The sequence below is a fragment of the Natrix helvetica genome (assembly GCF_964273705.1).
Source record: "Natrix helvetica genome assembly, chromosome: 8".
NCBI classification, from domain to species: Eukaryota; Metazoa; Chordata; class Lepidosauria; order Squamata; family Natricidae; genus Natrix; species Natrix helvetica.
This window is the reverse complement of record NC_138559.1, coordinates 3,660,074-3,676,725: the sequence shown is the minus strand read 5'-3', so window position 1 is coordinate 3,676,725 and position 16,652 is coordinate 3,660,074. Positions and strand designations below refer to the sequence as shown.

The window sequence follows — 16,652 nt, the reverse complement described above, 5'->3', positions numbered from 1 at the left end:
TTGCAGTAATCAAGGCGGGACGTCACCAGGGCATGAGTGACTGTGCGAAGGGCGTCCCGCTCCAGTAGGGGGCGCAATTGGCGCACCAGGCGAACCTGGTGGAACGCCCCCCTAGCCATGGCCGTCACATGGTCATCCAGCGACAGCCGGGTATCTAGGAGGACGCCCAAATTGTGTGCCCTATCCACCGGGGGCAGTTGCTCACCCCCAATGGCCAGGGATGGAACCCACTGGCTGAAGTGGGGCGCCGGTAACCACAGCCACTCTTTCTTGGAGGGGTTGAGCTTGAGTCTGTTGTCTCCCATCCAGACCCGGACGGCTTCCAGACACCGGGACATCACCTCGACGGCTTCATTGGGGTGATTCGGGGTAGAGATATATAACTGAGTATCATCGGCATACAGATGATACTCAACCCCGAACCCTCGAATGATCTCGCCCAGCGGTTTCATGTATGTGTTGAACAGGAGAGGTGAGAGGACCGACCCCTGCGGCACCCCGCACGTGAGCGGCCTCAAGGTCGACCTCTGCTCCCCTGCCAACACACATTGCATCCGACCGGAGAGGTAGGAGGAGAACCACCGCAGTACGGTGCCCCTCACCCCCATCCCCTCCAGCCGACGCAATAGGATACCATGGTCGATGGTATCGAAAGCCGCTGAGAGATCTAAAAGGACTAGGATGGAGGAGCAACCCCCATCCTTCGCCCTCCAGAGATCATCCACCAACACGACCAAAGCCGTCTCAGTGCTGTGACCAGGCCGGAAACCGGACTGGCGCGGGTCTAGATAATCAATTTCCTCCAGGTGTCGAGGGAACTGTTGTGCCACCACACTCTCAACAACCTTCGCTAGGAAGGGAAGGTTGGAGACGGGACGATAATTGGCTAACTCTACTGGGTCCAGAGAAGACTTCTTAAGCAGGGGCCTCACCACCGCCTCTTTCAAGACGGCTGGCAAGGACCCCTCGCTCAACGAAGCATTCACTAGTCCCTGGAGCCAGCCTCGTGTAACCTCCCAGGCTGCCAGTACAAGCCAGGAGGGGCACAGGTCCAATAAACATGTGGTGGCCCGCAGTCGCCCACGTAACCTGTCCATATCCTCGGCGGCAACAGAGTCAAACTCCTCCCAGAATGGTCCCTCAAGACTCGCCTCCGATGTCTCCCCTGGATCACTAAAGGAGACCCATTCACTCCGGATCTGAGTGATTTTGTCCTGCAGATATTCCCCAAATTCCTCTGCTCTACCCTGTAAAGGGGCTTCCCGTGGCCTCTGTGAAAGGAGGGAGCGGGTCACCCGAAACAGGGCGGCAGGGCGGTTTTCTGCAGACGCAAAAAGAGTGGCATAGTATCGACGCTTATCCACCCTTAGTGCCACAAGGTAGGTCCGTAAGTAGGCTCTTACCTGTGTTCGGTCAGATTCGGAGCGAGAGGATCTCCATCTGCTCTCTAGGCGTCTCTTGTGGCGCTTCATCACCCTTAGCTCCTCGGTATACCAAGGGACCAGGGTGGTTCGCTGCCACCGGAGAGGCCGCAAAGGCGCAACCCGGTCCAAGGCCCCGGCCGCCGCACTGTTCCATGCAGCCACCAGGTCCTCCATCCGGGAGCGGGTCAGGGCTACAGGAAGTGGCCCAAGCTCCGTCTGGAACCTATCAGGTTCCATCAGTCGCCTGGGGCGGAACCATCTAGGACCTTCTAGTTCCACCTCCCCGCGATGGGGGATAACGCCAGGGAAGTTGAGCCGGAGAAGCGAGTGATCTGACCATGACAGGGGTGCAATGACCAAATCCCCTATTCCCAGATCACTCTTCCACTGACCAGAGATAAAAATAAGGTCCAGCGTGTGGCCTCCCTCGTGTGTGGGGCCCTGAATTATTTGGGTCAGGTCCATGGCTGTCATGGAAGCCATGAAGTCCCGAGCTGCCTCGAATGACTCGCCCGTCGATGGCAGGTTGAAGTCCCCCATAACTAATAGTTTGGGGGTTTCAACCGCCATCCCTGCAATCATCTCGAGGAGCTCTGGCAGGGTCGCTGATGCATAGCGAGGAGCCAAGTATACAATCAGCAGGCCCAACTGACTCCCTGGGCCCCATCTCACACCTAGAGACTCACACCCGGATATCTGTGGTATAGTGAATTCTCTCGGTTCCAGGCCTTCCCATATAATTACCGCTACCCCACCACCCCTACCCCGGGCACGAGGCTGATGGAATGCACGGTATCCTATGGGCACATTTCCACGAGGGGTAAGCCCCCCTCGTGGCCCAGCCAGGTTTCCGTAATCCCTGCAAGGTCCGGCTCCCCCTCAGAACTACAGGATGGATACGTGCAATGAATGTTTGTGTTGTTTCAGAGAGTCTACCCCTTCGGGGTCTTTTTGTGTGAGTTGGAGGGGGCAGAAATTCCAAGTTAGGGTCTGCTTCGGCCTCCTGGTGGGGGGCTTTGGGCAAAGGCTGTAGGGAAGTGCCACTGGTGGAAAAGAGCCGGAGGGCCTCGTTCCAGTGGGATTGCATCATGGCCTGGAACTGGCTGACCATCCCACTGAGCCTCCAGGCACTGGTACCTGGCTTTGTACTCCTGCAGGTCCTCCCTCTGTTTGGAAAGCCTATTCTCAGTCAGATCCAATTTGAACTGAGCCAGCTGTTTTGCCAACTCTTTCTCTTGATGGCTGCTTAGCTCCAACAACTGCTTCCTGCTGGGGCGCTAAGGTGCCCGAGCGGGCAGTCGAGGAGTGGCTGGGAGGGTAGAGACAAGTAGAGGCTTGTGAGGTGCCCCTCAATGTGAGTGACATGGAGTTGGCCACGCCCACCCAGTCACATGGCCATGTAACCACGCCCACCCAGCTAGTCATTAGACAGATCATATTAGTGGTCCATGGGATTTAACATTATGAATTTAGTGGTCCCTGAGGTCCAAAAGGTTGGGGACCCCTGATCTGGAGAATGCTGGTTTTGCCTTTTCTTACCAAGGAGCCTTCCAAGTAGAAAATGGGTGCCACCAGGCTGGGTGCCACCGGAGTGAGCTTCCTGCGCCAACAGCGTCGCCGGAAAACATCTTCTGGTTGTCTGTGGAGGTGGAATCTCCAGCCGTAGAGAGGAGCATATTCCCAGACCTCCTCTTTTGGCTTAACGTCCGAGTGCTGCATGAACCACAGGGAGAAATTTACCGATTATGAAGTCTAATTTTAGTCAGAATTTAGCCTTTCTCAAGCTGGTAACCCAGAGTGGTTATGACAATAGAGAGACAAAGGATCAGAGTTGTAATTTATTTATTTATGGGCATCCCATTTTTATCATCATTTATTTTAGAAAGAAGTGGGGAACATATGTTGTGCTCTTTCCTCCTCCTCTTTCCCCTACAACAGCAATCCTGTGAGGTGGGTTGAGTTGGGAGAGAGGAACTGGGCCAAACTCATCCAGGGGCAGGTTGTTAGGTCTAAAGTGGAATTAGAACTCACCATCTTCTGCTTTCTAAGCCAGCACCTTCACCACTACACCAGACTATGTCCCAGAGTCATCAAAAGTCAAGCAGATACTTTGGTCTAGTGGTTTATGGCACCAGGATAGATAGCGGAAGACCATCAGTTCAAGTTATGAAAGCCAGCTGGGTGACTTTGGGCCAGGAGACTCTGAGTCCTAGTCCCACTTTAGCCTTGAAAGCCAGGTGACTTTGGGCCAATCACCAGGATACTCTGAGTTCTAGTCCTGCCTTAGTCTTGAAAGCTTGCTCGGCTAGTCCCTCCCTCTCAGTCCAACCTACCACTTGGGTTATTGTGAGAAGGTTTTTTGGATATGTTCTCTGCTTTGAGTTATTTGTAAATATAATAAAGGTGGGATATCAATAAAATAAATAAGATTTAATAAATTATGATGGTGATGTAATGGAAGCATCTCCTTGATAGAATAACTTCATGTTAAGTTTCATTCAGTGTTTCCTGTGTAGTCTCCTTGGTTGCACCCGGGGTCAGCCTGCCCTCAGCACTAGCCACCTTCCACAGGCCTGGTAAAGTGTTTTCCCTTCCAAAGTTCCACCTTCATTCATTGCTGACTTTCTTCTGATGCCCACTCCCTGAGTAAGATTCAATACCAGCTGGAGGAAAGCGGCCATCTGGTTTTGTTGAGTCTCCCTGCCGAGGTTCCGGAAACGCTTCCTGAGCCAACGTCGCCGCCGGTGCGTGTGGTAGGTCTTCTCAGAGGCGTTCCAGAAGTGAGGAAACTCAGCAGGTGGGATGACAATACCATACTCCCACCCTAAGGAGGAAAGAGGTGCCATGAGGCCCATGGGCAGATGAGGGAAGCACAATGCAGCAATGCTTGTCTTCAAACTCTGTCCCTTACAGATCCACTTATGTCTGTCAATTACCCTAACTCCAACCCCAACCTTAACTCTAACCCCAACCCCAACACATATCCACCCCACAACCCCAACCCCAACCTTAACCCTAACCCCAACCTTAATCCTAACTCCAACCTTAACTCTAACCCCAAACTTAACCTCAACGCAACCCTAATCCTAACCCAGCTACAACTTTAACCCCAACCCAACCCAACCCCAACCCCACCCACAACCCCACCCCAACTCCAAACCCACCCCAACCCAACCCTAATCCTAACCCCAACCTTAACCCCAACCCCAACCCAACCCAACCCTAATCCTAACGCCAACCTTAACCCCAACCCCAACCCAACCCTAATCCTAACCCCAACCTTAATCCCAATCCCAACCCAACCCAATCCTAATCCTAACCCCAACTCAACCCCAACCCCAACCTTAACCCCAACTCCAATTCCAACCCCAACCCAACCCCAACCCCAACCCTAATCCTATCTTCCTGCCCAGAAGAAACTATAAGACAATGTTCATGCATTGAGTAAAGATTCTGTATATTACTAGATTTTAAAAAAAAAAACTGCTAATTCTCCATCCAGAACTTTGATGGATGATCCCCAGTCATTTATCTACCTAATGTTTGCCCTTCCCCTCTTTCAGCTTAAAATTGCTTCAGTTAAATATCTGGGCTGCATTTTCCAAATAAATATCTTTCTATGTATGAATACAGATATGACCTCGTGGATGACCCTCACTCTTTCAAGGACCTAGGAGTAGTCATCTCAAACGATCTAAGCCCCAGAGCGCACTGTAACAGCATTGCCAAAAAGGCATTAAAAGTAGTTAATCTAATTTTGCAAAGCTGCTTCTCTGGCAACATTTTATTGCTAACTAGGGCATACAAAACCTTTGCCAGACCAATTCTTGAATACAGCTCGTCTGCCATGGAATCAACACTGTATATTGGACATTAATACAATTGAGAGGGTCCAGAGGTATCACGAGAAGAGTCCTCCGCTGCTCTGCTTACAATAGAATCCCTTATGCCACCAGGCTAATTTTGGACCTGGACACCTAGAACTACGCTGCTTATGGTCTGACCTAAGCATCGTACACAAAATTGTCTGCTACAATGTCCTACCTGTCAATGACTTCTTCAGCTTCAACCTCAATAATACACGGGCAAACAATCGATGGAAACTCAAGGTAAACCGCTCCAAACTCGATTGCAGAAAATGCAACTTCAGCAACAGAGTGGTCAACACCTGGCATGCTCTACCCAACTCTGTTGTTACATCCTCAAACTCCCACAGCTTCAACCTTAAACTCTCTACCATGGACCTCACTCCATTCTTAAGAGGTCCATAAAGGGGGGGTGCATAAGTGCACCAGCGTGCCTACTGTTCCTGTCCTACTGTCCCCGTATATTCGTACATATTTCATGTGCTCATGTCCATGTTTATACTTATACCTGTTATCTTGTACATGTTGACAAACTAACTAAGTAACTAAATAAAATAAAATAAAATAGATGCAGCCGAATACTTGCCAGCATCGTCCACGGCCCGGTTCAACTCCACTTTCCATTCTTCTACAAAGATCCATCCAGGAGGACACAAGATGTCTTCTTTCCGGGGAGTAGGAGCACCACTCTAAGAATGGCAAAGGACAACATGGAGTAGGAAATGGGAGGAAGGAAGATCTAAACATGTATTTGAAATGCAACCTTCCGGAAGTTTATAAACCAGGCCAAGATATGCAAGCTGGTCACTAGTATTTGCCTTCAATTCAGAAACTCTCAGTGTACATAAAAAGACAAGATACATTCTATAAGAATAGAATAGAAAGAATAGAATACAATAGAAAAATAGAATAAAATAGAAGAATAAAATAGAAGAAAGAATAGAATGGAATAGAAAAACAGAAAAGAATATAGAACAGAATAGAAGAAACAGAACAGAACAGAATAGAGCTGGAAGGGACCTTGGAGGTCTTCTAGTTCAACCCATTGCTTAAGCAGGAGAACCTATACTATTTTAGACAAGTGTCTGTCCAATCTCTTCTTTAAAACCTCCAGTAATAGAGTACCCACGATTTCTGGTGGCAAGATTTCCCACTGGTTAATTGTCCTCACTACTAGGAATTCCAGGTTGCTTCTCTCTTTGGTTAGTTTCCAACTGTTGTTTCTTGTCCTGCTCTCTGGTGCTTTGGAGAAAATCTCCACCATATTGCTGCTAAGAAATATGCGTGAGTCATAGGGACTGCTTTTTAAGACTCTACAAAACTTTTGCTTTAAAGACTTTCTAGTTAAGTTCACCTTGAAAAAAAGACACCCTTGAAACAAATGCCGGGAGGTTTTGTACGCTCCATTTTGAGTGTTCCAGTCCCCCTACCAATGGAAAATCACTTTCAGCCATCAAAGAGATGTCCCTGCCAGCAAATCCTGGCTTATCTCTTCTTCATTTCTCTTTTATAAGTCCCAACCTCTTGTGACCTAGGCTTTACCAAATCCCGAAACAGACTTCTTGTCCCAACAAAACCCCTTTTTATTAAGCTAATGAGAATTCCTCTCATTCACATCTAGCAAAGTCTCAGCAAACAGTCTTCCAAGGGTGAATTTACAACCACAGACCTCATTAGTATTGGAGAGCTGCCAGGCCGATATCTTCCAAACACAATGCTCTACAAGAAAATATTTGGCAAGGAGTCTCTGAGAGTCACGAACAAATCTTCACCCTAATTAAGCGAATGAATTGTCTCCTGCAAACTCCCCTCCCCTTTTGCTCCTCTTTATTCCCTATGGGAGGGGCCATTCACCATCCACCTGTGGCTTTACTCCCAAATTGGCCCTCGTTCCTTAACTGTTCCCTTCTCCTGGCAGCTCTGCACAAGCACACATTGGGAACAGGCTACAGCTGTTCTTCTGCCCCACTGATCTCCAATACCAAAGGCAGCTGATAACTGTCAGACGGCCTTGGCCACATCTCTGCCTCTGACACAGAGCCCTCATCAGAGCCTTCCCCAGCCTCCAGGACTGGCCCATGCTCCTCCCCAACCTCCTCACTGTCTGAGTCTGCCACCAGCTCTGCTGGCTGCTAGCAGGCCACAACACAACCTGAGCCACTCACCGCATTGCTGTAAGGGATCTTGGCTGGTTTCCATCGACGGCTTGGCTGTCGACTCTGGTTCTCGTATACTTCCTGCATCACTTCGGAATGGTTAGTCTCTTTGTCCAGCAAGAGCCTAGTGAGAAGAACAGTGGAACAGGAAGATTGGGCTGCCATCAGTGGAAGAGCTTTTCTCCTAGAGTTGTGGGTGCTCCATCAATGAAGGTCTTCAAGAAAAGACTGGAGAGCCATTTGTCTGGGATGGAATAAGGTCTCTGTGCTGCCACACACTCTCTCTGTCTGTCTGTCTCTCTCTCTCTCTCTGTGTATCTCTGTGTCTGTCTGTCTCTCTCTCTCTCTCACACACACACACGTGTGCTTTAAGGTAAAGGTTCCCCTTGCATATATGTGCTAGTCGTTCCCGACTCTAGGGGGCGGTGTTCAACTCTGTTTCAAAGCCGAAGAGGCAGCACTGTCCAAAGAATCTCCATGGTCATGTGGCCGGCATGACTCAACGCCGAAGGTGCACAGAACGCTGTTACCTTCCCACCAAAGGTGGTTCCTATTTTTCTACTTGCATTTTTTATGTGCTTTCGAACTGCTAGGTTGGCAGAAGCTGGCACAAATAACTGGTGCTCACTCCATCATGCGAGGCTAGGGATTCAAACTGTCAAACTGCCAACCTTTCTGATTCACAAACTCAGCATCTTAACCACTGAGCCACCACACCCCTTTTTGTGTGTACTTTAGAGAGTTTATTAATGTACCCCAGCAATTCCCTTCACCCAGCCTCAGAACTGCCCCGAATAAATCCAGCCACAAGCAGGCCAAGATTAGTCCACAAGGCAATGGCCAATGGTCCATAAAACGACGGAAAGTTGCTCCAACAAATAAGTCCACCAAACAAACTTAAATTCCACCAGGCCAAACTGAAATACATGCACAAAAGCTCACTCGGGAAGAGAAGTTCACAAAATCAGCAGGAAGCACGAGGAACAAACACACACAGCCAGAAACCCAACATTGAATGAAATATTGAATGAAATATTGAATGGGATCGTATCCTGCCCCATACATCCCTTCGGCCGATTCGCTCACACAGACAGGGACTCCTCCGGGTGCCGTCCACTAGGCTGTGCCAGCGGGCGACGCCCAGGGGAAGGGCCTTCTCTGTGATGGGCCCGACCCTCTGGAATGACCTTCCCCCTGATATTAGAACAACCACGGACCTCCGCTCCTTCCGTAAGAAGCTCAAAACCCACCTGTTTAATCTAGCCAGCTTGGCCTAATTCCAGCTCTCCCACCCCAGCCTGTATTTTTAAATTTTGGTCTTAGGCTAAGTTTTTAATTTTTATAAATGTGTACAGGGGTTTAAAGTTTAATTTGTTTTTAACTATATTTATGATTACTTGTAAGGTTTTTTAATTTGGTACCTGTACACCGCCCCGAGTCCCTTCGGGGAGAGTGGGCGGTCTAGAAATAAAATCAAATAAATAAATAAATAAATAATGAAACGGAATACCTGCCAAGAAGTCTCTGTGAGGCACAAACTCAAAAAAGTAAATCCTCACAATAATAAGCAACCTAATTGTCTCTTGCAATCAACACTCCCGTTTTGCTCCTATTTATTCCCTATGGGAGGGGCCATTAGGTATGCACTTGTGCCTTTACTTCTGAGTCAACCTCTGTTCCTTAATTGTTGCATTCTCCTGACAGTTCTGTGCATATGTGCATCTGGAACAGGCTCCAGCTGTTCTTCTGCCTCTCCCCCTATCTCCAACTCAAAAGGCAGCTGATAAATGTCAGATGACCCTGGCCCCCTCTCTGCCTCCGACACAGAGCCCTCGTCAGAGCTTTCCCCAGACTCCAGGACTGGCCCAGGTTCCTGCCTTACCTCCTCACTCTCTGAGTATGTTGCTAGCTCTGCTGGCAGCTGATGGGCCACAACAGGGATTTTTAAAATGGAAAGCACATGTCCTGAAGGACAGACCTTTGTTCCATGGTTGCTAACAAAAGTGTATTTAGTTCAGGCTATGGTTTTCCCAGTTGCAATGGATGGCTGTGAAAATTGGACCATAAGGAAGGCTGAGCACCAAAAAATGGAGGCCTTTGAACTCTGGTGCTGGAGAAGACTCCTGCGAATCCCTTGGGCTGCAAGGCAATCCAAGTGATCAGTCCTAGAGGAGATCAACCCTGACTGCACTTTAGAAGGCCAGATCCTGAAGAGGAAACTCAAATACTTTGGCCACCTAATGAGAAGGAAGGACTTCCTGGAGAAGAGCCTAATGCTGGGAAGGATGGAGGGGCAAAAGAAGAAGGGGACGATAGAAAAGGAGGTGGCTGGATGAAGTCACCAAAGCAGTCAGCGTGATCTTAAATGGACTCCAGAGGATGGTAGAGGACAGGAAGGCCTGGAGGAATGTTGTCCATGGGGTCGTGATGGGTTGGACACAACTTCGTGACTAACAAGAACAACAACAACAAGAACAACAACAACAACGAGAGAAAATATCTTGGCTTCTGGACTTGTATAAAAAGCAGGCAAATTCAGCAATTTGGCAATATGATCCGGACAGAATTCCTTAAGTCTATGTTAAGGTGGAACTGAATGCTAAATTTGTTCTTTGGTTTCTTAAAATTTTCTCCTTAGCCCTTTCAAAAAGTGGATTAAATTATATGTTTGTATGAATCTGCGTGAGCACTTACGCACAAAAATTGCAGTTTTATGTTAAAGAAGATTTGTAATAATTAGAACTTTCCCGGGTGCTATTTGGGGGGATTTAAATCCTGAAATATGCGCTTCTAAATTCTTCCAGTAAAAGAGAATATATGTAACTCGGGGTTGAACTGTGGAACTGTCCTTGGTGCACTGATGATGTTACATAGTTGGGTAATGAAACATTTGCAAGCAAGCTACTTAGGACAATAAGGACTCCACAGTTCTAAATGATTTTGTTGTTGTTAGTTGCAAAGTCATGTCCGACCCAAGGACAATGTTCTTCCAGGTCTTCCTGTCCTCTACCATCCCCTGGAGTCCATTTAAGCTCATGCCAACTGCTTTGGTGACTCCATCCAGCCTCCTCATTCTCTGTAGTCCCCTTCTTCTTCTTCTGCCCTCCATCTTTCCCAGCATTAGGCTCTTCTCCAGTGAGTCCTTCCTTCTCATTAGGTGGCCAAAGTATTTGAACTTTCTCTTCAGGATCTGTCCTTCTAAAGAGCAGTCAAGGGACTCGCAGGAGTCTTCTCCAGCACCCGAGTTCAAAGGCCTCCATTCTTTGTCGCTCAACTTTCCTTATGGTCCAACTTTCACATCCATCCATTGCAACTGGGAAAACCATAGCCTTGACTATACACACTTTTGTTGGGACAGTGATGTCTCTGCTTTTTAGTCTGCTGCCTAGATTTGCCATAGCTTCTTGCCATATCAAGAAAGGGAGACAGAGAAAAGACAGAGAAAGGGAGACAGGCAGATAGACGACACACACACACACACGCAGAGAGAGAGAGAGAGAGAGAGAGAGAGAGAGAGAGAGAAAGAGAGAGAGAGAAAGAAAGAAAGAGACAGAGATAGAGAAAGGGACACACATACAGACACAGAGAGAAAGAGAGAGAGAGAGAAAGACAGAGAGACAGAGACAGAGAGAAAGGGAGACAGACACAGGGAGAGAGAGAAAGAGAGAGAGAAAGGGAGAGAGAAAAGAAAAGAGAGGCAGAGAAAGGGAGAGAGAAAGAGAGAGAGAGAAAGAGAAAGAGACAGAAAGGGAGAGAGAAAGGGAGAAAGAGACAGAGAAAGGGAGAGAGAGAGACTGAGAGAGAGAGAGACAGAGAGAGAGACAGAGAGAGAGAGAAAGACAGAGAGACAGAGAAAGGGGGGCAGACACTGAAAGAGAGAGAGAGACACAGAGAGAATGTCAAAGAAAAATGATTAAGTCCATCAGCTCACCTCCTTTGGGGTTCCACAGCCCATTCGCCATCCCATTGCCAACCAGTGGGTAGCTGGAACTTGTCTCTGGGGAGGCTGACCTGTCCAGTCACATCTGAAAAGTTGGGGTGCGGCATAAGATCCATGACTCCCCAAATTCCGTGGGTCTTCTTTTGGTTTTCATACTGAAAACACCAGAACACAAACCCTCATCCAGGGGCTAACATTGGGATCTTTTCTAGCTTATTCTTTCCCACCTTTGTGTCCAGTGGTGGGTTTCTGCAGGTTCGCATTGGATCGGGTGATCTGGTTGGTCAATGAACCCGGAAGAAAGGTCCTGCCCCGTCCCTGTCACTCACTCGCATGGCCTTTGCGTTTTTTGTATCGGGGCTTGCTGCAAGAGAGAGGGAGTAAAGACCTTTTCCGGATTGTTGGTGGTGGAGGTGCGGGCCCGTGCTCACTAAAGCAAGTCCGGGGAAGTCCTTTTCCAGTTGGAAAAGGTCTTCTGAGAAGAGAAACTTCTCGGTCGGGCTGCGCCCGTGTGCTCCGAGCAACCACGCGGTTCATGTTCAAGAGGAGGTGGGGGATAGTGGGATCCTTGCTGCTTTCTGAGCTTGGTGGTTTTCTTACAGACATTTCATTACCAAACTAGGTAACATCATCAGTGCTAGAAGGGAGTGGGGTTGTGGGGAAAGGAGGAGGAGGAGAAGTCGAAGGACAAAAAGGAAAAAGATAAGGAGGGAGAGGACTATGGGGTCCTTTGGTGTTCTCTGAACTTGGCCGGCAAGCCACTTCCACCCGGTCACATGGCTGGCAAGCCACTCCCGCCCAGTCACATGGCCAGCAAGCCACTCCCACATAGGAGGCCACACCCACAGAGTAGGTTCCAAAAATTTTTGAAACCCACCACTGTTTGGGTCCCTTCTGTTAAATGTTGCCTTCCCCATGGCTGCCCTGTCATTTTGGAACATCCCCCCCCGCCCCAAGATCTGGAGGGCCCTCATCCCAGGATTTTGGATATAGTTTTGTCACCCAGATTTTGCTATGGTCATAAATAAAAGTTGATATGTTTTGCAAGCTGATATGTTTTTCTCACTTTTTTTGGCATTTCAGTGGCTCAGGAAAACTGCTGGAACCTTACAATATTAACATTATTTTCCTAAACTTAATATTATAATATATTAAACATTATAAAACTCCATTTTTCTTCTTAATATTTTCTAGTGATAATACCATATTAACATTAAACATCATTATTCTCATCATACACATACTAACAATTTTCATCTCATTTATATCTCTGTTGTGACCCAGCAGGATCCGTTGGAGCTGCAACCAGACTCCAACAGAGAGGGGCCTTATGACTCGGCTCTGGAAGATGTGGAGGACCCTGGACAGGGTTCCGACTCCAAGCAGGGATCAGAGAGGCTGGTTGGCCACCAGGAGGTGCCTGAGGCATGGAGCAGTGGTGAAAGCCAAAGGGAGTGTGCTCCTGATGTCATGCATTGGAGCAGTTGGGAGGAGACAAGGGAGGTGGTTCTGGGACAATGCCAGCTGTTTATCAGCTTGAGAGCGGAGGACTTTCCCACCGACCGGACAAAGGTGGGATTTATTATCAGCTTGCTCTCAGGCACAGCAGCTCGTTGGGCTACTTCGTTGCTATCTCAGCCTAGCCCTCTGCTGGAGGATTTCCAGGGCTTTTGTGACCATCTCAGGCTGATGTATGATGATCCCATTAAGGGGGAAACAGCCACCAGACTACTCAAGTCGCTGCAGCAGGGTCATGGCTCCTTGCAGGATTATGTCAGCGAATTCCAGCTGCTTAGTCAGGACTCAGCTTGGAATGACTCAGCCCTCATGGACACTTTTCAGGATGGGCTGTCAGATAACCTGCAGGATGAGCTGGTGAGGGTGGACAGGCCACTGACGTTCGATGCATTGGTCCACTTGTGCCTCTGGATAGACACCCAGCTGCAGAGGCAGAGGCCTCACCGCGTATCCCAGGAGACCACTAGGATGCCTGTCCCTCAGGAGACTACAGTTGCACGGGAGGAGCCCATGGAGTTGGGTGCCGCCAAACCCCGCTTGTCGCGCACGGAGATGGATAGACGGCATGCAGGGGGGTTGTGTTTCTACTGTGGGGATCCTGGACACCTGGCTTTGATTTGCCCCCCAAAAAGTAGGGGGGCTGCGCAGCCTGCGGCCTCCCCCTCAATTCAGGAACGTGTCGGAAAACGGGTGGAGCCTGATCTGAGGGAGACTTTAGGTTGGGCACAGGCCAAAACAGAGGTGGACGAGCCTCCACAGCACATGATATTAGCAGCATACATCCTCTTGTCGGGTAGTCCGCAGGGAATTCCGGCCCATGCCTTGGTCGATTCCGGGGCTACCATGAACTTTATGGATGTGGCGTTTGCTACAAAGTACGACATGCCTCTGTGTCCGGTGGACCCACTGATGCATGTTGAGACCATTGACGGCCGGTTGCTTCTGTCTGGGCCTATAAAGGCTGCCATGCAGCCTTTGCGCCTGATCCTCAGGGAGCACGAGGAGGCCATCCGATTTTACGTGGCTTCGGGCCTGCATTTCCCTGTGGTCTTGGGCTTGGCTTGGCTGCAGGCGCACGATCCTCAGATCTACTGGTCGCAGAACCTGATCATGTTCCCGTCCTGCAATGCGTCGACTATACCCGGCAGGCCTGTGTGGCCCAGGTACTCAGCTCGCCCAAGGTGGCCGTGCCACTGGGTTTAGTGGAGTTTGAGGATGTCTTCAGTGAGCAGGAGGCAGATCAACTGCCACTGCACTGGCCTTATGACTGTCCCATCGACTTGGTACCTGATGTGAAGCTCCCTGCGGGTCATCTGTACTCCATGTCTGAGCTGGAGTTGGCTGCCTTGCAGGACTTTATAGACAAGAACCTCACCCAGGGTTTTATCCAGCCCTCGTCTTTGCCACTGTCTGCCCCAGTTTTGTTCATGAAAAAGAAGACCGGGGACCTGAGACTTTGTTGCGATTTCCGTCGCCTGAATGCCATCACAGTACGTAACCATTACCCGTTTCCCCTGATTCTTGAGTTGTTGGAGTGGCGACAGTGTTCATGAAACTGGACTTGCATGGGGCGTATAACCTGGTCCAAGTCAGGGCGGGGGACGAATGGAAGATGGCCTTTGGCAGCCAGTACGGACATTTCGAGTACACAGTCGTGCCATTCAGGTTGACCAATGCCCTGGCAGTCTTCCAACACTTCATGAATGATATCTTCCGGGACCTCTTGGATCAGTTTGTCATCATTTACCTGGATGACATCTTGATTTACTCAACGTCCCGAAGGATCATCAACAACATTTGCGCCTGGTCTTGCAACGACTCCGAGAGCATCGTTTGTTCACAAAGCTGGAGAAATGTCAGTTCTGACAGACTACCATCGAGTTCCTGGGGCACCGTATCTCTCCTGAGGGAATTGCGATGGAGCCGGGCAAGGTGGAGGCGTTGCACAGTTGGCAATCTCCTTGACGTATGAAGGATGTGCAGAGACTCCTCAGGTTTGCTAACTATTACCGGACCTTCATCCCCAGCTTTGCTTTCTTCACCGCGCCCCTCACTTGGCTCCTGCAAAAGGAAGTGCCATTTCGCTGGGGGCCCACAGAGCAACAGGCGTTCATGGCCCTGAAGCGCGCTTTTACGAGGGAGCTGATCCTGAAGCACCCTGATCCCCATCGTCCATTTGTAGTGGAGGCGGATGCGTCTGACATTGCGGTGGGTGTGGTATTACTGCAGGCTCACACCCCTGATGGTACCCTTTTCCCTTGCGCTTACTACTCTCGGAAACTCAATCCTTCCGAGCGCAATTACACCATCTGGGAGAAGGAGTTGTTGGCTGTCAAGGTGGCCTTTGAGGCCTGGAGGCATCACCTGGAGGGGGCCAGGCATCAGGTCAAGGTCTGGACGGACCATAAGAATTTAGAGTTTTTGACAATGGCTCGTAAGCTGAACCAACGCCAGATTCAGTGGTCTCTGTTCTTTGCCCGGTTCAACTTTAAAGTGACTTACATTCCTAGTGCGAACAATCAAAGGGCAGATGCCTTATCTAGAAAACCAGAGTACTCTGACCCTGCAGACTCACTTCCACCCCAGCTCTTTCTGCCCGTTGACTCCTTTGCTGCAGTTCACGAGCCCGTGGACTTACGGTCTCTGATACAGGATGCACAGCGGGGCAACGAGTTGGTAGAGCAACGGAGAGCAGAGGTAGGGCCAGCTTCTCCGTGGACCTTCGACAAGGACCTTTTGAGATACCGGGACCAGCTCTATGTGCCCACAGGGCCTCTCCGTCAACTTGTGCTTTCCCAATGTCACGACAATCCAGCGGCGGGACATTTTGGTCTTTTCAAAACTTGAAACCTGGTCTCCCGTACGCTCTGGTGGCCCCGCTTGCGACACGACATGCAGATGTACGTCACGTTGTGTGTGCAGTGTCGACAAGACAAGTCAGCTATGGGAGCACCTCGAGGCTGGTTGCAGCCATTGCCGATCCTGGACAGACCCTGGGGGGCCGTGTCCATGGACTTCCTGACAGAGCTGCCTCCATCGTCAGGGTTTACCACGGTCCTCGTGGTGGTGGACATGCTCACCAAGATGGCACATTTCATCCCCTGTCGGACATTGCTGATAGCCCGCACCACTGCCCTCATGTTCATCCAGCATGTTTTCCGGCTGCATGGCCTACCCAACCAGGTTGTGTCAGACTGTGGGACACAATTCATGGCCCAGTTCTGGAAAGGGCTGATGGCGGCTCTAGATGTCCAAGTTTGTTTGTCCTCGGAGCACCATCCTGAAACCGATGGGGGGACGGAGATGGTGATTGGGATTCTAGAACAATATCTGCGCTGCTTTGTGAATCAGCAGCAGAACAACTGGGTGGAGTACCTGGCTGTGGCGGAGTTCAAATTTAACAACTCGCAGCATACCTCCACAGAGACGACGCCCTTCATGGCTAACGTCGGGTATCACCCTCGCCTTTTCCCTCTCACCCCAGTGGATTCCACGGTCCCCAAAGCACAGAACTTCCTCTCTGAGCTCCAGGCGGTCCACCAAATAGTGCGCCGCTATCTGAGTCAGGCAAAGGAGGACTACAAAAGGGTGGCAGATAAGCCTTGATGTGCGGTGCCAGAGTTGGCTGTGGGAGATTGCGTGTGGCTGTCCACGCGGCATCTTCTGTCCCACCGGCCGACTAGGAAGTTGGATCACCGGTATCTTGGGCTATTCCCCGTGGAGGCTGTCATCAACCCGGTGGCCTATC

The 16,652-nt window shown here is 49.8% G+C and overlaps 1 protein-coding gene across 1 annotated transcript in view; it reads right to left on the bottom strand.

Annotated features, from left to right (window-relative positions):
- The window catches only part of FER1L5 (fer-1 like family member 5), a gene marked incomplete at both ends in the record, with an annotated part of 116,643 nt that overhangs the window by 56,924 nt on the left and 43,067 nt on the right, over positions 1-16,652 (bottom strand). Inside the window, 5 exons of the mRNA XM_081960703.1 lie at positions 2,964-3,137; positions 4,085-4,248; positions 5,877-5,979; positions 7,456-7,570; positions 11,378-11,541. Coding sequence (XP_081816829.1) covers positions 2,964-3,137; positions 4,085-4,248; positions 5,877-5,979; positions 7,456-7,570; positions 11,378-11,541 — 720 coding nt within the window. The remainder of the gene's footprint in view (positions 1-2,963; positions 3,138-4,084; positions 4,249-5,876; positions 5,980-7,455; positions 7,571-11,377; positions 11,542-16,652) is intronic.